Source organism: Arachis ipaensis, chromosome B02 (assembly GCF_000816755.2).
Source record: "Arachis ipaensis cultivar K30076 chromosome B02, Araip1.1, whole genome shotgun sequence".
NCBI lineage: Eukaryota > Viridiplantae > Streptophyta > Magnoliopsida > Fabales > Fabaceae > Arachis > Arachis ipaensis.
In genome coordinates, this window is record NC_029786.2 from 2,631,238 (window position 1) to 2,653,198 (window position 21,961).

Below are 21,961 nucleotides of genomic sequence, written 5' to 3' on the forward strand. Positions count from 1 at the left end.
ATTAGATTGAAACATGAGCATAATTTTAGAGACCAATAAATATTATCTCTTTGTTGATAATTAAGTTATTTTAATGATAATTAAGATCTAATAATGGTTTATAATTAAAAAAAAAAGTATACTTTTGCATCAATGAATCTATAGTCGTAGCTACGGGTGTTCATAGATCAGATTATATCTATAAATCCACAATATTTATCCGTATCTGTAATTTGTGGATATGATCTGATCTGTAGAATGATCAGATTGGATCGAATCTTATCCACACTCTAATCGAATAGAAATAAATATGTTTTAAAAAGTAAACAAAAAAAAAATTATTGACTTTTTTATAGAAATAAAATTTTTTAATATTTTTTATTTTATGGATATATTTGATATCTGATCTAAACATAAAAAGTGCCGATATCTAATGAGTTTAGTGCGGATTGAATCGAAATTTTAGCCATATCCGATCTGTGAACACCCCTAACTATAATAATTAAAAAATTATAATTATATTTTTAACTAAAGGAAACTCCAATTTAATCAAATATTAAAAAAAAAATTACTTTAAATCAGTTGGATTTTTTTTCCCATATATATAATGTAATAATAATAATATGGTAATTGTTTTATATGTCATACAAATATAAACGTTTTTTCTGTGAACTTAAGAAAGGTTTTGTAAGTCCCTAATCTTGTTATCGATTTTTTTAGTATTTGTCCTCCTATTATCGATTTGATTCATACATAATTCGGATGATAAATTATTTGATGACGTGCTTCCTTTTTTAATGTGACATACTTGTTTTATTATTATTATTATTATTATTATTATTATTATTATTATGCACATTCAAAAATAACCGGGTCAAATTATTGCTATAACATAATGAAAGTATGGAAGTTTATCATTCTCCTCTAATAGAGGTAACATAATTCCTTTTAATAGTTTCTTTAATGTTTAGGAGAATAAAAATAACTTTTACTAGAATAAATTTTAGTACGAGTTTAATATTTTTATTCATCATAAAACACTTATAAAATTATTCGTAGATAAATTTAAAAAAAAATAAAAAAGCATGATTTTTAATTTTATTTTTAAATAAACTTTATTTTTAATTTTAAAATGAATTTTAATTTTATCTTTTAATAATATTAATTTTTTACTAATTTCAGAAAAAGAAATTGTTAATCTATTACTTTTTTGGTTTTAGTCCAAATTAAATATTTTTTTTATTGTTTTGAAAAGAAAATTTTTTTAAGAATTTAATAATATGTGACGAAAAATACCGAATAAATTATACAGAAACCAATTAAAACGTAACATGAAAATATCTTTAGTAAAAGATAAAATAGGCATATTTATTTAAGTGATCCTTGTTAAATTATAGGAAGCTTATCACCTATTTCATCGTACGAATCTGAAACTTTTTCGTTCCAACTTATTTAATCACTCAGATTTAATATAAAAAATATTAACGGTCAAGATTGAGGTGGAAAACATGTTGTGGATGTGCAATTTGAGTGGTTTATAAGTGGTTTTCAACTGCTAGTTCCCTTATCCAATTTTCCTCTGATAAAATTGACACTTGTAGAAAGATTTTTAAGACTTTTTTATGAGTCCAGCCATAGCTAAATAAATTATGCGAGCCAAAGCTACGTATCACGTAATCTTTTTTTTAACGGGTCTTGAAACTTTTACAATATTAGTAATAACGGGTAATGTTAGAGAGACAAAAAAAAACAGTCAGAACTTATCTTATTTAAGGCAAATTATGACTGTTTTTGGCTGATTTTCTTTAGTTATTAAACATTTTCATTTAAACATATATATTTTGCTTCATTTAGTTTTTGTATAATCTCTAAAAATAACGTAATATATAACAATTAGAACAAAAATAACGTAATATATAACAATTAGAACAAGACTCTGACCATGGTGAAATTTGAATTTAAGATTTCATGTTTTTTTTTCTAAATTTTACATTATAAAAGTATTATTAGTATTTTATTTAAATTCAAATAAAAAATATTTACATATTTGCTTACGTTAATTTGTGTATAATGTAACAAATAATTTTTATATTTAAATATAAAAAATGACTTTAAATCATGGATATATTTTAGAATTTAACTGATATGTAAAAAATTTTACATGTGCATTTAATTATAAATACCACATCATAAAAAATAATTACTATTTTTATTGATCGCGTGAATGGTTATTCAAAAAAATGGATGTAGTTACACGAATGTGTAAAACATTTTACATTGTCTGAGCATCAAAAATTAAACTCTATATTTTTTGGTTTAATTATTTTGTCAATCCTTATAGTTTAAATTTTCAATTAAGTTCATATACTATTTTTTCTTTTCGATTGAGTCATTATACCATATCAGATTTTATAATTAAGTTCCTGTCGTGACAAAAATACTAGAATTAACATAATATTCTGTTAAACAGAACAAATATGCCTAATATTTGACTTAAAATTTTGTATAATTTAACAGAATATTCCATTAATTTCAATGTTTTTATCACGGTAGAGACTTATTAATTACAAAATTAGTATTTTTGCCCATAATGTTATTTTTGTCCATATTGATTTATGTGTATTTTCTAGTGTTTCTATGTAATAGATAATATAATTATCTAGTATACTCAATTATAAGCAAATAAAATTATTTTTATTTGTTGGTGTGAATGTTTTTTTAAGATGATATTCTATGGTGTAATTTTAAATTTTAATTATAATCTTTTTAGTTTATGTTTGAAAATCTATTTTAATTAAATATTAATTATATTTAACTATCATATTTTAATTCAATTGAGATGATAAGTATGAAATTTAATTGATTAATGGTATATTATAACGGATTTAAATTTTAAAACTATTGATGATAAATGATACTCATAAATAGATACAAATGTTTTAAATATTAGAATTTATATTTTTTAAATTATTACTAGGTTGAAATTTATTTATTTATTGTCTTAAAAAATTATAAAGTTATTATTTATAAAAAATTATTGATAACTTTTCAAAACAATTAAGCCAGTTATTGAAATACATCTTTTGCTTTATAATTTAGGAAAATTATCAGGTGTTCCAAGTATTTTATAAGAACATGGCTGTTCCAATAAGACATAGGTGCAATGACATATTTAACATTGACACCCCTTGGACAGATCATAAGGTTGTTGCCTTTACCAGAATTACCGCCAAGGACTTACAGGTTTACAGGAATCGAAGCAATGCCTTTAGGTCTCTCCGAAATTGCCTGTGTTGGGAACCACCGGTAGGCAATAGTTTTAAAGTTAATTGTGATGCAAGCTTGCATATGGATTCAAATTTAGCGGGATTTGGGTGTATTATTAGAGATTCTAAGGGAGATTGGATCTCGGGCTGCTCTGGAAGCATTCCCGCTTGGTCTATAATCATATGTGAATTATTTGCTGCTTGGAGGGGGCTGTTTTTAGCTTGGGATTGCGGTTTGAGGGATATTATATGTGAAACGGATTGCCTTGACATTCTGCCCATCATGCATGAGCTTACAAGTGGGTATTCATCTGAAGTAACAGATTTGGTTCATAAGATTCAGGAGCTTTTATCTCGTCCTTGGCTTGTTCACGTTGAATGGGTGTCCCGAGAAGCAAATAGAGCTGCGGATTGGATGGCTAAATATGGTGCCAAGAGTAACTCTAATCATGTTATTTGGTCTGAGCCTGGTGTTGATCTCCAACGAATCATCCGCTCGGATTTAGGATAGTTTTTGCTTTGTTTCTTTCCTTGTTTAGACACCAAAAAAAAAAAAAAAGCCAGTTATTGAAAGCCAGCAATCCAAGGGGCAGCGAACCTCTTATAGCTGCCCATTTATGTCATTTAATGTCTAATTTAGAGAATTTTAGAGTCTTTTAAAAAGTTGCTAAACGACAAAATTAATATGAAAACCTTTTGCTTATTGGAACAGCCATGTTCTTATAAAGTACTTGGAACACCTGATAATTTTCCTAAATTATAAAGCAAAAGATGTATTTCATCATTTTGAAAGGAGCAAATATCGCTGTAGATTTGATTACTATTGGGCTTCAGTATTCCAGGTTATTATGAATTGCTGCCAATCGTCCATTTGGTGGTTATTTATTTTCGTCTCAGTGACAAATTATTGTTTTTTGAGATGTAATAAATCAGTAATATTTATATCGTGTGGGCACGTGCTCGAGCGAACGTGCAGCACATATAGCTTATCCATGGTTTATCGTTTGATGATTGTGATTATTAAAGAGCAAGTGATAATTGATGGTTTATCGTTTGATTATGTGAACGTTTCTTACAAGTGTTATAAATTAATAGGAAAAGTATAGAGTACCAATATATTATCTGTCAATTTATTGTCAAAAATAATTAATTATTATATCAATCTCGTTACGTTACCAATAATATTTCTGCCAACTCTTATTTATAATTATGTTTAATAAAAGTGTCTTTGTGAATGTGTCTAATAAAAATATTTTTTTTATGGCTGTGTCTAATAGAAGTATTTTTATATATGTATTTCTTGGATGTGTCTCCTTATACCAACTTATTATCAAAAATAATTAATTATTATATTTTAAACACATGTATAAGGAGACATATCCAAGAAATACATATATAAAGACACTTCTATTAGACAGTCATAAAGACACATCCACAAAGACACTTCTATTAAACATAATTATAAATAAGAATTAGCAGAAGTTATCAGAAATGTTATTGGTAACGTAGCGGAATTGCTTCCTCCTCTTAGGTCAACGAAACTTATGATTGTTGGTACGTATCTAAAGTGCGTTTTGATCAAGATAACCTTTTCAGTTGCCAGGCAGATGGGCAGTCTGCTCTTAAGAAGATTAAACTATATTCTAATATGTGAGTACTTTACATTATTTCTATGCCAAACCAAATATTTTATTGCTTATTTGCTATGATCTAAATTGTTAGACATAATTAAAATGTGTTTGTAGAGAGTGTATAACATTATAGTTGTCATTTTTGTGCCAAAAGGTTTTATGATCACATAAATAGGTGTGGCATTGCCTTAGATAGGAATTTTTGACATATAAAATCAGTTCTCATGGTAAAGTCTATAATTCTGAAGATAAAGTTACTGTTCATAGAGATATTTTTGCATCACCATATGGTTGAGTTAGCAAGCCGTATACACCTGTACTTCTGAAAACTATAATTTATAAATATATTTTTATGATGTTGTCATTTGTGTTATGCATGAATCTTCTATCAGGGCCACAGAGATGGTGCGCTCGTGGTTTTCCGGTAGGATAAGGAACAAGTATTGGAAATGGGAAACCATAGCCAGTCTCGTGGCTGGGTTCTCAACTTCTTTGATCTCTATAACCTTTTTTAGGTTCCTACAACTACTACTATCTAAAACATATCGGTGTTTTAGATCATGGATATTGTGTTTTCTTTTGGCATACTTATCCTTTGTAGCTTGGTTAGCTGTTGAATATGGGAAGAGGCTTGGTCTAATGGATATTTTCAGCATCCATAGATAATAGCATTTTTTTTTTGGTGGAGATAGATCATAGCACTTAATTTTGACAAGTGCGATGCCCTTTAATTGTAACATTATAATGGTAGAAGGTGACATTCTTGTCCCATGAAAAGTAACGGGCTGCTTCATATAGTTATGTATAGTACGAGTGAAAATCTATGAAGCACGGACACTGCTGAACTGCCCTGTCTGCGTGTCGGACACATTTCGGACACGACACTCACCGACATTCGTTCGACACGCGTGTCTGCTGTGTCCAAATCGTGTCTCAATAAAAAATAAAAAATTCTTCTCCGGACACACTTGAACACACTTAAATATCATCACGTGTCAGCGTGTCCGGTCTTATTCTTAATATATATTCTTAAAATAAATTTAGATATAGTATATATTATTATTTATTAAAACAAAAAATATTTTAAATACTTGATATAATTAAAATAAGACATTAAAAATAATTTTAAAAATTAATTTATATTTTAATCTCAATAAAATATTAAAATATCATTACGGTTTATCTAAAAAATATTTTATATTTTATATGTATGCGTGTCCCCGTGTCATGTAAAATTTTAAAATTCGCGTGTCGGCGTGTCCCGTATCAGTGTCCGTGCATATAGGTGAAAATTAAAGATGTAATAGTTTGATTTGGATGAAAGGTCTTGTTCCGCCATAGTAATCGGAAATAACAAATCTAAGTTCATGGTTGAATTGGATTACACTCTTGTTCACTCAAGTTTATGACTTGAATTGATAAAAGTTGTTAGGAATCATTTTTGTATGAAAACTGAATGGAGCTAGATATTTTAAGAAATGAATCTTCTCAATTTAATTTATGCGACAAAATTAAGTGTGATTTCTCATAAGAATCTCTTTGTATCACATGCTTTGTGATTGTGTAATTAAATATCATATATTTAACAACTTCAAGTGAAAATTAAATTTTGAGGATCAATTTCCCTTGTTTTTCTTAATTATGCTTGGTGTTAGTTGATGAAATATTTAATATTTTATATATACAAATACAACATAACACAATTCAATTAAGAATTCGTGTATTTTTTTTTTATTCTAAAATTGATTCAAGCAAAGAATACTCAAGAAGCAAAAATCAATGCTAGATGGAATCCGAAGGACAAACACTTGTTATATAGCCTACAATTTGCACATTTCTTGCAATCCTAAATCATGCTAAGCTTTATAAGTACATTAGATCCATTTTCTAGTTCACCAAATTCATTAGCAATATGATATCCTAATCTGCACTTCTCAAATCTCAAATAACAGTTAGATTTTACAAGTTACAAAATCAATATGAGATTTACGGAATATTTCGCAAATAGATTTCAGAGATTCACTATTTATCAGGTGTTGGCCTAAACTGTCCCCCATAACTTAACTATGGTGAGATACAAAAGCATTAGATTTTTCCATTTTCTGATAACATTCTTTCAATCTCTTCTAGGAGGTGCTCTTTTTCATCTGCCAACTCTTGTTCTGCCTCTGAAGGTCTTCTATCTGTTTTGTCTGTTCAGAATCCTTCCTGAAAATTCGCAGGGTATGATCAATATATCAATTCATGTATATACAATTTGTTTACTAAGTTTAACAGTTAGTAGGAAAATAAAGAATGAAAATTCAAGTGATTCTATAATGTATGTTTCATCTTACTATCTTAGTAGGTGCTAAACTTTGTTTTTCTTTGATTACCTATTCATGAAGGACAGATTAAATTTTAGCGACCGGACTTCCTTTTCAAGGGTCTCGCAACGCTTCAAGACAGCTTGCATGTCCGAGGGAACTGATGGTGTTAAGTTTCTTTCCTTTGCCTCAGCCATTCTGCATCACAAGAACATGGCTTTACAAATGAAACAGGTATCGAATACAATACGAGATAGGAAGAAACTCCATTATATGTGTTTATAAGGATTGATCTACATACTTCCTTGAATGTTCACCCTGCGCTTTTTTGTAGTGTCTACTTTTTCCTCTGCACAACCATTTAGTTTGAGAGATAAGAGAGAGTCAAACAAAAAGCCATAATTTCAACTCAATCATTTTTTCATCATTTTCCCTATAGTTCCCATCATGTGATCCAGATAATCATGTCAAAATGATTAAGCAATTGTTAGTTGTGATTTGGACATAAAATCTCTGTCTTAGCATAAGTTAAAATTTCACATGGTAAATCTTAATTCCAATATTTAATATGCGTCTACCTTTATTCGTTAACATTACCTCGAGCATCTAACTAGTATATTTTGTTATATTAAGATCCATGGATTTACAATTATCTAAATGCATATGATATTGTAGAAAGTAGAATCTAAAAAAGTAGTCATTAACATGGTAATCCAAAAATAAATGGCTACCTGAGACTGCTGACGATACAGATCCATATCTATCTAGACTTCTCCTCTGCACAATTTAACAAGATTTAAAGGAAAAATGATATAAATAGTAACTATTGTTGAAACCATAATTCTATCAAAGTAAGTTACGAAATGAGAGTAGGCTATACCTTTCGGTCATCTTTGAGATTATCCATTATCTGTTCTCTGAAACCTGCACGTCCACAAAAACACAATTGTAGTTTAATGGGGAAAAAGATAGAAATTTGTTTTTAAAAAAAAAAAACAAATAATATAAAAAATATTTTATACCTATTGAAAACCAAATAATCAAGAAATATTCTATTCTGAGTTCTGAGATAAAATGGCATTTGAATGCAAGTTATAAATTGGACATAATAATTGTGCGGACTCCTAGTTAGTACAATGTAGTCGCTTCTTTTGGTGGATCAGTTTTCAAATAAAAGAGCTTCCATAATGAACTGATTTAGTTTATTTTTAATATCAAACAAAATGAACATGATGAAGGAAGTCAAATGAAAAGTTATTTAGGATAATCATTGTTAAAACTTATACCTTTGACTTTATTTTGAGAATTCTTTGAACTTTTACTCGCTCCCACTTGTTTCCATGAGCTTTCGCCGAGTTTGATTTTAATTGCTAGGACCTTCACAAGCATCTAAACCAGAGGAGACAACAGGTGCAGCAGCAGAGGATTCACTTTGAGAAGGTTCTTGTGAAGCTGTCCCTAAATACATTTGGTTTGTCTGATTAGCAAAGCTATCCATAACAAAGTTCATCGATCCTTCGAGCCTTTGCAGGACTCCGTGATCAACTTGGCCATTGGACATAGCTTGAACATTCACTGGCTTCTGATGACTCCAATTTTCTGTGGAAAACAGGTTCTTGAGGACAAAAGATTCCATTTAGGCTTTTATTTGTGGCTTCCTTCTCGGTTATCTTGCGTTGCAGTGTGTCTTTTAGTATGCTCACAGAAGATGAAACTTTATCTGCATCACCAAATTGAAGTGTCTTGAAGGTAGATGAAGATGAGTTGGATGAAGTCATGAATGATCGCTGCTGGTTTGGAAGCTCATACATCGAGTGATAATCAAGCCCAGTTAAATTTGCTGCTTCTTGTTTCATAGTGTCAGTACCATCACCATGTTGAGGCACCATGCACATAGATTACCTTGTGCTGCCTGTGCATTTTGCATTTCAGTATACCTCCTCAATTCGGACGATCGGCTTCTAGTCATTCTTTGATCGCTAAGAAACCATGCCTGCATTTAACAATGAGACTTCAAATGGCTAAGAATATTAATTGAATAATGGCTTCAGCCGAGATTTTGATGCGTGGTGTAAACACCTCAAGGCATCGAATAGGAGAAAAGTGAATTAAATTTGGTAAAATAAGCTATGAGGATACGAAAGAATACTCATATTCACAAGCTAGAGAGTAGAGTTTAATCAATTTTTCATGGTCAGTTTTGTCAGAGTAAGTTTACTCAATTTTTCATGGTAAGTTTTGTCAGCGTAAGTTTAATCACCATAGGAGTACTTCTCAACTCTAAATACACAATATTCTCTTATGCAAAATGTTCCATGACCTGTTTTCATGTATCAACATTAGTATAAGCTAAAAGAGAAAGAATTTGGCGGAATAATACTACCTCTTGTTTATAATAGTTTCATTCTTAATTTTGGTTACATTCCTAAATCATAGTATCTACATATAAGTTGAATCAACATACAACGGAAAAAGAATAAAAAATTATGGATGAAGGATTATCTGTGTTCACGAAACAATGACACACAAAACCACTAGCAAGAATTAAGGAGTTAAACATTGACAAATCCGGGTCACAAAAAAGAGGAGTTTTGGGAATCAATTTCAAAAAGTTATTAATTCCAATTTTGCTACAGCATTAATCATGCCTTCTTTTTCCATTCAGGCACTATACCAAAACCAAAAACAGAAAACAGCGTATGTAGAACTAACATAGATTTAACATAATATAGACAATATCACCTTAGCCTGAATTATATACAATAAACAGAAGCTGAAGAGAGAACAAAATCAACGAACCTTGTGTGGATGAAGGCTCTCTATGGCATGATCATAAAATACATTGTCCAAATTTTGAGTTCAATGTTTCTCCAAACTCAAGTCTAACATTAAGAGCCTCACAATTTCAACTGACGAGGAAGACGACCACATCTGCTCTGCATACTTAAAATCTCCCTTGCAAAATCTTGATTGCCGGTTAGGACAAGCCCATTTAGCACACGATTAAAAGTAAACTTCCGGGGTAAAAACCCTCTATTGATCATCTCTAACAATAATTTTCCAGCCACCATCAAATCCTCAGATTTCTTTCTAATAAACATTGCGCTAATCAAAACATTGTACGTGTCTAGATTCGGCAAGCATGACCCATCCGCCATCTTCTCAAACAACTCCAAACCCTTCTCAATATCCCCAGCATCACATAAATACCGAATCACCACATTATACGTTTGAACATTTGGCTGACACCCCTCTTTCTCCATTCTAGCCATAAACCGCAATGCCCTCTCCATCTCACCAGCATGACAAAACCCTCTTATCACAGCATTGTAAGAAACTGAATTTGGCACAAACCCCTTCACCACCATCTCTTCAAAAACCAAGACAGCATTCTCCACATTATCCTTCTTGCACAGAACATGCACCAAAGCATTATAAGTAGCAACATTTGGAACAACCCCTTCTCCAACCATTTCATCAAAAATCCTCTTTGATTTCTTAACCTCTCCCGCAACCCCGAACCCATAAATCATAGTAGTGTATGTAACAACATCAATCTCGCACTTCCTCCTCTTCATCTCCAAGAAAAACTCCCAAGCTTCATTCAATTGACGAGTCATAAAATACCCTTTCAAGATTATGTTATATGTCACCAGCGTTGGCATGATGCCTCTCTCAACCATCTCCTTAAACACCTGCAACGCCATAGGGGGTCGCTTAATCAAGCACCAACCATTGGCGATTATGTTATAGGTGACACTGTCACAATTAAACCTGCTCCTGAATGTCTTGAAGAGGTTATGAGCCATCTCCACGCGCCTTGATTTGCACAAAATGTCAAGGATGGTGTTGAAAGAGGCAAGGTCCTGGTTTTATCATCAAAAACTAAATTCCCGAGATCAAACAAAAATTAATAGAAACAAGACAGCTTTGAATTGTATGTGTGAAATAGAGAATGACAAAACTTGGGGCATGCTTGGCTTGCGTTTCCAAGTTATATATTATTTCTATTTTTTTCTATTTGCAGGGATTTGTGAAAGGAAAACCGAAAATAGAAAAAACAAAATAAAAAGTTTTCTCAGTTCTCGCTTTTTTTTTTAAACACAAAATATTGAAAATAGAAAATGTTTTCACAAACCAACCAGGTCCTTGAGTTTTTTACTCTACTCTCTAGCTTGTGAATCTGAGTATTCTTTCGTATCCTCATAGCTTACTTTAACTGCCACCAGCTAACTCATAACTAACTTATAACTAACTACAACCAGTAAGTAACTATCACGTGAGTAACTAGTTGGTATTTATGCTACAATGTCATAGTGATACCTGGCGGCAGCCGTGGTGGTGCATGGACAGGAACACATTAACAGCCCGATGGGCTTTTCCAGCGGAGGCATAGCGCTCGGCTAGGATGGCAAGGGTCTTGGGAGTGGGCCCAATGCGGAGGGAGCGCATGCGAACCACAAGGGCCCACGCGGCCTGATAGTCGCGCATGCGTGCTGCGATGTCAACAGCGTGGTCGAACGAAGAAGGAGAGTGGACGTAGGTCGGGTGGCGGAACAGGGCGTTGAAGAATTGGACGGCTTTGGGCCCGTGGTTCCACAGAAGCTTCAAAACCCTGTCGACAAGGTGCGGGGACCATTGGAAGGTGGGCTTTGCTAGGGCTTCGGAGAGGGTTTTGGGATCTGATTGGAGGACGAGTTTGGCTACGGCATTAGCATCTTCTTCTGCTGCCGGTTGGGGTGGCGATGGACAGTGGGTGCAGGAGGAAAATGTTCGAGGTGGGACCGAGAATGAGGTTTTTGGTTTAGGGAGTTTGGGCAGTGCCCGAGTGAGCATTTTTTTTTTTACTGTTTTGGTCTGAACCGAGTGAGCAGACACTTGACAGTGCAGGGACGAGGCACAGGAGTCGGCGAAGAGAGTGACGTTTGACGACCTCTGCCGTCGTTGGCTGACGTGGTCGGCGGTTACCGTGCGGTGAGTGAGGTAGAGAGGTGAGAGTGAATGTCTGGGTGAAGCTCTGTGAGAGTGTGAAGGTTGAAGGTGAGTGTGTGTTAGTGTCAAGGTTGCGAGAACCGAACCGAATCGGTCAATGAACCGGTAAGGTAACTGGTTCACTGGTTCAATGGTTCGACCAGAGTTCAACCGAGATTCAACCGGTTTAATTAAAACACAATAATTGAAGATACCCCAATGCCTGTTCCAAACAAAACAATAATTTATATCAGATGCAAGGAAATGCATTGATGCCACAAAGATATCCCATATAAACCTTTAAGAATTATAGGAAAATTTCTTTAAAGCAGGTACAAATAGCTCTTGAGAATGATATCTTACAACTTCTAGCAGAAAACACAAATTTAAACAAAATATATGGACTAAACTTTCAATATGAGAAATAAATCATTATAAAATGCAGCAGAAACCATATCATTAAGTTGACTGTAGTAGAACCTTGTATGCAAAAAGCAAAGGTGTAATAATGGTGCTTGGATCGTGCTAGTAATGATGGCAGGAAAGAGAAGTACTGAAATTGCCAATTTAATTATTTTTATTTATTATAACCAAATCATGAAAATATTCAGAAATGCATGTGAGAACGGGAAATCAAAGCATACCGTAGAAGTTACAAAATTGAGAGGGCCACAGAGGAGAAAGGGGACACAGCAAAAATTATTAACAAAACTACACAATATTATCACAGTGCTTACCCGCGGTGAGGAGGAAGGGGAGTGACGGCAACAACAGAGGAGACGGCGACACAGGCGAACAGAGAGAGAGAGCTCGAACAGAAGAGACTATGACAGAGCTTCCACACACGACGCCTATACCCAGCGGAGAAGAGTGGCGATGACAACGAGCAGGGCTGCGGGGGATGCTGTGGCTGCGGGCTACCGGAAAGAAATGTTTGTTTTGTTTCTTTCTTTATTCCTTCCTTCCCATTCCCTTGATCACACTAATTGTCCAGTCAATTCTTCAACCTAGTAAGTAATAACACTGCCAAATCAAAATGCTACACAAAGAAAAAAGGACACATAAGTGACAAAAAAAAAGGTGGTGTGGAGCTAATAAAATTAGAACAGCTAAAAGGACAGCATGATTAGTAATCCTTCCCAGAAGCCTTGCATTGCAGTGCCATAACATATCATATAATCTAATCTGAGTTAACTCCACCAACCAAAAATTCAATTGAAGCGCCTAGCATGATCATCAATGTGCATATAGACAAATTAGTTGTTCCACACCAGAGAAAAAGAAAACCAGGTGCAAATCCCATTTTTCCATTTCAAAACCCCCATATATTTAGAGCTGTACATGGTTATGGTTAAACCAAAAACCAAACCTGTTTTTGGTTTACCAAATATTTAGTTTAGGTTAATTAACTAAACCAGTTTTACATAACAAAACCGGTTATTAACTGGTTAGGAAATTTAAAAACCAATTTTTAACCGGTTATAAAAATAAAAACTGGTTTTAAAAAATAACCGGTTTTTATATAAAAAAAAAACAGTTTTAGAATAAAAACCAGTTTTTACACTGAAAAACTGGTTTTTACACAAAATCAATTTTTTACATAGAAAAACCGATTATTTTTACACCGAATAAATCAATTAATGCTTTCTTAATGAGACTTTAGCCATGTCACATCAAATTAGCCATACATGTATAGTAATGAGATTCAGATACTGTAATTTAAGATTTCAACCATCTAATAAAGAAAACAAATAAAGTCGTCAACTCAACCAAAAATAATGAAGAGTTTTGTTTCATCAAATTCCATTTTATGGAAGTTTATTGAGGTTCATGCATGCGGATCAGTTCACTTCATTTTTGGGATCTTATTATTAAGGTTAGGGACTCCAAATTAAGAACAAAATGTCCACAAAGACATTCTTGATAACTTAACCAACCATATAACTTCAAAATAAATAATAAAACATGTATATATTCATACTTTAAATCATATGCAGACCTTCGAAAATAATTTAGTATAACAAAAGGATTGTAAAGTCCAGTACCAATACCACATTGACACGTTTACCACACATCTGTCCATTCATATAACTTCTTTGGAAACAAGATTCCTCCCTTGAAATGAAAGAAATATATATTTGTTAACTAGAGAATTGAATGCAGTGCTTCATTCTAAAATGAAATTAAACTTTCCTCCAAATCCAATTCCAAATGTATTATAACCAAGGATCTGAGAACCGAACCGGTCATCAAACCGTTTTAGTTACTAGTTCACTGGTTTACTGGTCCAACCGGTCTAACTGATGGTTCAACCGGAAAAACCGTTTTAGAATAGAATAATAAATAAATTATAAATATGCAAGTATTAAGTTGAGGGTATAAGGTAGTATGAAGTTTTTCTAATGGAGTGGTGAATTACTCTCTTAGGACTTTCCTTTTTATATTAAATGCAAATTGCCAGATGAAAGCATGATAACATGCAAGTACAATTCCTCATCAGTACACAAAATGTTAAAAGAAATATCTGATAAAAATAGGAAGAATATCAAATGAATTATCATAAATCCAACTAAAAAATAAACATAGTACTCGGATAAATAAATTTGATAACATTATTAATAACAAAGTTGGTAGTGGCCTAGTGCTAGAAAGGCTTCACCAAATGAAGGTGCATACAGGCTTTTAGAGACAATAGACTTGGATTTGTGCAGTAGCATTTTGGATGAGTTGCTTTGAAGACCATTTGGTAAAACTAGGCTTTGAATAGGTACAATACAGGCTTCACCAAATGCTCATAACACACAGAAAGACAGTTTCTCAAAATACATAAATAAGTGCGCATCCTCTGAAAATAATCATCTGAATTGTATAAGGCAGGAAAAAATGACCATAAGTCTCTTTACCCAAGTCAAAATAAACAACCCTATCTGAACTCAACAATCAGCATTCAACACCAAACATTACAAAACATTAACCAATAATCACACTAAACCTGCAACCAGCAATACCAAAACAACAACAAACATGAGTACATTATAAAACATTCCAAAACAGTGATGACACTAAAACTGCATAGTAAATAATCTCAAAGACAATGATCACCAATATCCAGCAAATAAACAATAAATACACAACAACAATTTAGCAAATAAACAAGAACAAGACCTAAATAGAAAATCCAACAAATTAAGTCGCAGCAACCTAACAATTTGACAAATTAAAACAACAGCAGCCCAATAATTTACCAAATTATCAACTTAACAAATTCAAGAACAGAAAATCACAACAAAACAAAAAAAAATTAAAAGTAACAGAAGAACACAAGATCAATTAGCAAATTAACAGGTTCACAATAACAGTTAAAAAATTTACCAGAAGAACACTAATGCAAGTGGAATCATCATGCTAATATGTTTTCTGCAAAAATGCTATTTGTACAGCTAAAATTTCCTGATTACTATGATCCAATTATTCTAATTTCAAATGCAATCAACTTACTAAATTTCTAAAAGTTAGAAATTATAAAACCAACCAGAAATATGGTTAATGCATTTCATCAAACATGTTGAGTGCGGTAAAATTAAAACGAAATAAGAGAATTCAATGCTTAATTTCAATGTGATAGAGAAGAGAACATAACTATTGTAGCTTTAATTTAGTCTATAAAAAAATCCAAACCGCTACCAAATCAAATAATTACTTATTGTAATAGAAATCAGAAGTTGCAGAGTTTGAAGAAGAGTATTGGTGTTGTGTGAGTGTATTGTCTGGTGGCGGGTTTAGGGAACTCACGGCGGGGACAACAGAGAGCAGTTCGACGGATGAGTGGAGCGCGCGGGTTGGTCGCAGAGTTTGAAGCAGAGCAAAGTGGCTTCCAGACGAATGCGAACGCGAACGGTGAACAGCGAGTGAACGCTAACGGTGAACGCCGAGCGAACGCGAACGGCGAATAACGCGAACGTGAACGGCAAACAAACGGCGACGGAAGCGCGGCTGAGCAGACAAAGACGACGATCGCCGAGCTCGAAGAAGCAACCGCGATCGGTGACAGCGAACAGGGGTTGAAGACTTGGAGCACGAGGGAAGCTAGATGACGGATGGCGAACTTTGAGTGCGACGGAGGGCGGCAGTATGCCACTCCTTGTGGCGGTGGTGTAGGCTTACAGTGCTAGGGTCTTGTGGTTGGGTTTGTATGATTTCTCTGACTGAAAGAAAGAAAGGGAGAACGGGAGAAAGAAACGAAGGACCTTCCCTTTTTTGTGTAAACCGGGCGGGTTCCGGTTCGGTCTGACCGGCCGGTTCTCGTCTGGTTCAACAGTTTTTATTGGTTTTTTTATTATCGGTTTTATATGCCTGAACGGATCATTAATACTACCGGTTCGCGGTTAAATCGGTCCGACCGACTAGTCTGGTCCGATTTTTAGAACATTGCCTGAATGTTTTAAAAATTTGCCAAGCGTGTCCTCGTGCTTGCCGGACCATAGCTCCAGTGAGTACGATGCTTACGTGGACACTGATTTTTGCTTACAAGAGAAGTTTTATTTGAGTTGGAATTTGTAATTAAAAATATCATTAGCCTACCTGAAAATTAACCTAATTCAATTTAATTTTTGTCCCAATTTAATTTTGCCCTAAAACTCAATTTTGCTCTCTTCGTTCACTCATAGTACAGGATCCAAAATTGGAATATGCAAGCAACTAGGGCTCGTGAAAATGCTGCAACTGTGAGAAAGCAGTCATCGATTCAAGCCTTCGACGTGGATGGTGGTTCAGGAATTGTGAGTAAAACCTATGATGGCTGCTGCTTTTGTCCCCTTCCAGTGGTTCCGTTGAAGTTGAAGACAAGTAGCAACCTTGATAGATGGTTTCTACGTTTTCCTATGTGGAAGGTAAGCTTAGAATGTTGATGGATACGTGACGAAATAATGCAATCTTCCTTGGTTTGTTGTCTCTGGTTATTCAGTTTTAGTTTTCAATCGTCCTCTGATCTATGAAATTTTTGTGCTGTGCTAGAACACACAAATGCGTTGTGGGTATTTTCAATGGTTGGATGAAATACAATAGCAATGTGTGGAAGGAGAAGTTTCTTCGGAGAATAGTAACATGGTGGGCAAATCAGAACAAAAAAAGAAAAGCAAAATCAATCTGGAGTGTGGGGATGGCCAGTAAATTGATAGGATGATGATTGTGCTATCTGTGGTGAATGACATGAAGGAGCATCTAAAGAGAGTTGAGTTGTTCCTGATTTTTATTTGTATATTGATTGGGTTAAATCTGGCTTTGAGTATGTTTTATTTGGCTAAGTAGGTAGACAATGGACAGTTTAAGAGTTTAAAAATGACATTTTATTCCTTTGTAATGTTCTCCTCATTATAATTGAGATGAATTAATGGATGCTATGTTATTCTTGTTCTATGACTTAGTTATTGTTGTTGTGATGTGAGCAAGCTATATGGAAGATAAGTAAGCATTTAAGAAAGGATGCCATAAACAGAAGTTGAATAAAACACCTGTGTCATAACATGAAATAATAATCCATAACTATTCAAAGTAACATACTTCAGATCCAAAATAACACAAGCAAGCCCCCCAAAAAAACTAAGATGGCATAATGACACTTATGTTCATGGCAAGTACTACTAACCCAAAATGGCACTAACAAAATCACAAAAAACTTGGTTAGCACTTAACATGCCATAATGGCACTTAGGTGCATAGTAACTACATCAGGTCCAACATGAAACTAAAAACAAACTAAAAACCCAAGATTCTGAGGTGCCTCCCTCTGTAACATGTTGGGATGGATCTTGAGCTTCGGCACCAGCTCCTCAGCAACCCAAGCACATGTGACTGACTTACTCTTGTTACTTCTCGGACACGTATGTTCGTCCACAAATGTCTTAATCTGAAACGAGGCTAGATAGTTGGTCCTGGCACAGTAACACAACCAAGGGCAATCGGGGTCATAGCAAACTATGCACATCTTCTTCTCATTCCTAAGATAAAATACCTGTCTGCCAATTTGTATGTTGTACTTCTACACTGCTGCTTTAAAGTGATTCATGGTCTCGAACTCCATGTTCAACTCCAGAGTAATTTTTCCAAATGGTGTGTTTGGGTTATGTTGAGAAAATACAGGTTCTTCTTCATCGTCAGATCCAGGAGGGCTATACAGTTCGTCAGAATCGTATTGATACATCTCAGGTCCACTGTCTCCATCTTCTATGTTCGGGTTAGGCACCTCTACCCTTGGTGCTTCATCATCCTTTCCATGTACTATTCTCTGTCCAGATGGTTGAGGCCGTGGATGATTTCTCCTTCTATTTGTCCTCTCATTTGTTTGTGTAACATTGTCTATTAAAACATCAGTTGAGATATGTGAGCCATGATGCAATGCTTATTCAAATATGCTATAACAAAATAGAAACAATAATTTTACCTGCTGCATTTTCTGTGATTGGTTCCTCTGGCCTCAACTCATCTACAACTAGTTCTCCAATATTATCACCTTCATTGGCAACATTAGCATCATCATCATTGGTCTCATTTGTGGATTCATTTACTGTTTCAGCTTCTCGAGGATCACCCTCGGGTTGTTCAGATTCAGCAGCTCTTCTTTCTTGGGATAAACCACTTGGTGGTGGTCTTGGATGCCTCTTTCTCACCTTCTTAACAACCTTCTCTGGAGCTGCATCTTCTTCAGTGTCTTTATCTCCATTCCTATCATTCACATCTTCATTCATAACACCACCCTTACATTTGTTCGACTCGTTAATATCAACAGTCTCCTCAATCACAACTTCATTCAAAGTCTCGTTCAAAACAACAATCAAAGCCTTATTCAACTCATTAACCTTAACAGTGGTCTCATTCACAACTTCAGTTTCTCTCTCATCACCAGGTGGATTGACCTCAACCACACTCTCACTGCTACCATCAGACACCACATCCTCATCAAGGATTTCAGGGTTGGCATCAATGGGGTGATCAAAATAGAGATGGACAGTGTTGTCATTCTTCATCACACTCTCACACATCCTCATCACTTCAGCATCCGTCCTAAGCACTCTAAGACCCTTACCTAAGTCGAAACCAGGTTCTAGCCAATACGCTTCATTATATCCAGGGTAGCCCAAGTCTAAAAATAACCCCTCAACAAAAAATAAATTGCATGTCTCCACATTCACCCTGTATATCTCAGTAATTAAACCCCCTTCGTATATCACATTACCGTCTTTACCCCTTTTCAGGCAACCCATGTGATGATACACAAACGTAACTACATGATTCATCTAAGAAATAGTAGAGGGAAGATACAATGAATAAATAAGATGTCACAAGCACAAAAAATAAACCACAATAACGGCCACTACTTAAACAAAGAGAATGAAGCAGAACCTACCTCTTCGTAGGGTTGCTCCTAGCGAAGAATGGAGAGGCGATGATGCCACTTGAAACAATGTCTCTCGCCTCGTCTCATTCTTCTTCGCACCAAGCTTCCAGAGCAACGTCTCTCCCTCTCTACGTGACCTTTCAGTTTTACTATCTAAGACACACTAAGTCACAGTAACTCAGTAACTAGTAACAGCAGTTGCTAATTGGGTTTTAGGACAAAATTAAATTGGGGGCAAAAATAAGATTGAATTAGGTTAATTTTCAGGTAGGCTAATGATATTTTTAATTACAAATTCCAACTCAAATAAAACTTCTCTTGTCAGTAAAAATCGGTGTCCACGTAAGCATCGTACTCACCGGAGCTATGGTCCGGCAAGCACGAAGCTTGATAAATTTTTAAAACATTCAGTTACCATTTTGTCAATAACAATAGTCAGATACCAAAATGTTAGCGTTTGAATCTTTCGGGTACTGATTTGGTCATTATCTCTATAAAATAACAAGATTAATGTATTATTGGTTTTAAAAAGACATTATAATGCCAAATAACAAAATTCTATTTGTTAGTATTAATATGCATTTTTTGAGAAAAAGTGAGAGTCAAGCAAATTAAAAATGTATAATAACAAAATTAAAATTGCACATAATTAGATTATTGAAGTTGAGTATAAATTATAAAAGACTCGTTTCTTTTACACAAGTGTAAAAAGGTTTGATCATTATTTTAAGTACAAAAAAGTTTTAATATTCCAAAGAGATGTCCTTTTTTTAAGTGAGATATTATATTTATTTGGTTCACTTTGAATAATCATAAAATAAAATTTGAACATTGAGATTTATATCATATTATATATATAACCATTATAAAAGGAATGTTAAAAAACAAATCCAATTCCTTTTTATCGATCTCTATACATATATGAGTCTAATTCTTAGAAAAATACTTCACTTTGAGATATAATGCGATTTAGAATTTTATCGAGTTAAAAGATCAGTTAAGCAAAGAAAAAAAAGGATAAAAGTTTGAGTGTTAAATATTTAATTTTTTTTTATAAATAGGAAACAACTTAATTTTATAACTAGTTGTTTATTTTTTAAATATACATATAGTTGTTTTAATTAGGGTTTTGGGTTTATACTCTAAAGCAACCTTCCCTTGTGTCACAACAAATAAGAAATATTTGCATCTCCCCTTCCCTAACATGACTTTTCCTAATATAGCTTTTACCTACAACACATACAAGAGTGCATTTTAGGGTTGTTAGACCCTTGCAAGTTACAACAAACATGACCTCTATTCTTTTATCTATGTCCACTACTACTATTTTCTGTTGTTATGCATGGGATTGGATGTGACAAGCCAAATTCTCCCAACTGTCTTCTTTGAAATCTTAAAACACAACTTAGGTTGTACTATCTTTATTAGTTAGATAAAAATATGTAGTCACTATCTCATTGAATAGCAACAATTTTTTCTCAAATATGAATTTTGTAATGCACTACATACAAGTCCTTGTAGAAAAGGGGAATAATCTCTTGAAAAGAAGGACCAATAAAAGATATTATTTTCAATCCAATGATCATATATAGCTATATATATCTTATCATCAAAATGTAGGAGATTATAATAATAAGCAAGCAAGCACCTAAAAGTTCTGACTCTTGAGAAACTCCTACTAATACCTACCATGCATGTGTCTCCAATTCTCCATTGGATTCTAAAGCTTTTAAAGGATTAACCAAATTAAATAAAAAAAATTTATGAAGATGCGCTCGAAAACTATGGCTATTATAATTAATAATAGACTTATGTTAACATGTAAAGTATATTGTAAATACATAGTTTCATTTAACAGAGAATTGTTGTAACAAAATCTACTAATATAGAGCACATTTTCTTCTTGGTTACTTAGTTTTCCTGAGTAATTTTTAATAGCATTTTTTTTAAAAGTAAAAAAAAAAAAAAAGCAACACAGTTAATATATGCTAACATACATTGAATAGGAATTTAATCAATTTATCTATTAAAATATTGAATTGATTGAATTAAAGATACTAAAGTATTATTTATTTAACCAATATACATGTTTTGTTTAGTTAATTTGTTTGTTGATTTGTTATAGGATTAATGAACTAATTGTTAGTTTAATTAATATATTATTATGATTACTAATTCATGTATAATTTTACTAGCATGTTTGGTTTTTCAATTTAGAAATTGATATACTATGATTTTGTACAAGTACAATTTATCTATGTCAAAAGTTAGAATTTTTTAACTCAAAAATATTCTTATTTTTAAACTTCCTCACCAAATAAATAAAGAATAAGAAACAATATTTTAAAATATAATGAAGTTCCAAATAAAAGAAGGCTAAAAAATTTAGATATGGAAGTGATATGAGTAATATAT

The 21,961-nt window shown here is 33.3% G+C and overlaps 1 protein-coding gene and 1 long non-coding RNA gene across 5 annotated transcripts; one reads left to right on the forward strand and one right to left on the reverse strand.

The window, feature by feature from the left end:
* On the forward strand, positions 4,786-6,246 carry LOC110268630. Its single transcript, XR_002356895.1, has 3 exons — positions 4,786-4,895; positions 5,269-5,689; positions 6,162-6,246. It is a non-coding gene; the product is annotated as an uncharacterized LOC110268630 (long non-coding RNA).
* LOC107623056 (pentatricopeptide repeat-containing protein At1g74900, mitochondrial) lies at positions 6,664-12,050 on the reverse strand. 4 transcript variants are annotated; one of them, XM_021115174.1, is made up of 8 exons: positions 11,506-12,050; positions 9,982-11,048; positions 8,469-9,175; positions 8,063-8,106; positions 7,914-7,959; positions 7,484-7,531; positions 7,252-7,380; positions 6,664-7,084 (listed from the first exon to the last, which is right to left on the reverse strand). In XM_021115174.1, exons 1-2 carry the CDS (start codon positions 12,016-12,018, stop codon positions 10,080-10,082), a joined length of 1,482 nt encoding a protein of 493 aa, XP_020970833.1. In that variant the 5' UTR covers positions 12,019-12,050; the 3' UTR covers positions 6,664-7,084; positions 7,252-7,380; positions 7,484-7,531; positions 7,914-7,959; positions 8,063-8,106; positions 8,469-9,175; positions 9,982-10,079. The 4 variants fall into 4 exon arrangements, with proteins under 4 accessions (XP_020970833.1, XP_020970834.1, XP_020970835.1 ...); XM_021115175.1 differs by having other exon boundaries at positions 7,252-7,399; XM_021115176.1 differs by lacking the exon at positions 7,484-7,531.

Coding starts and splice junctions, on each gene's coding strand:
- LOC107623056 (XM_021115176.1), bottom strand. CDS start 12,018: ATGCTCACTCGGGCACTGCCCAAACTCCCTAAACCAAAAACCTCATTC. Junction 11,049..11,505: donor ACCACCACGGCTGCCGCCAG/GTATCACTATGA, acceptor TGATAAAACCAG/GACCTTGCCTCTTTCAACAC.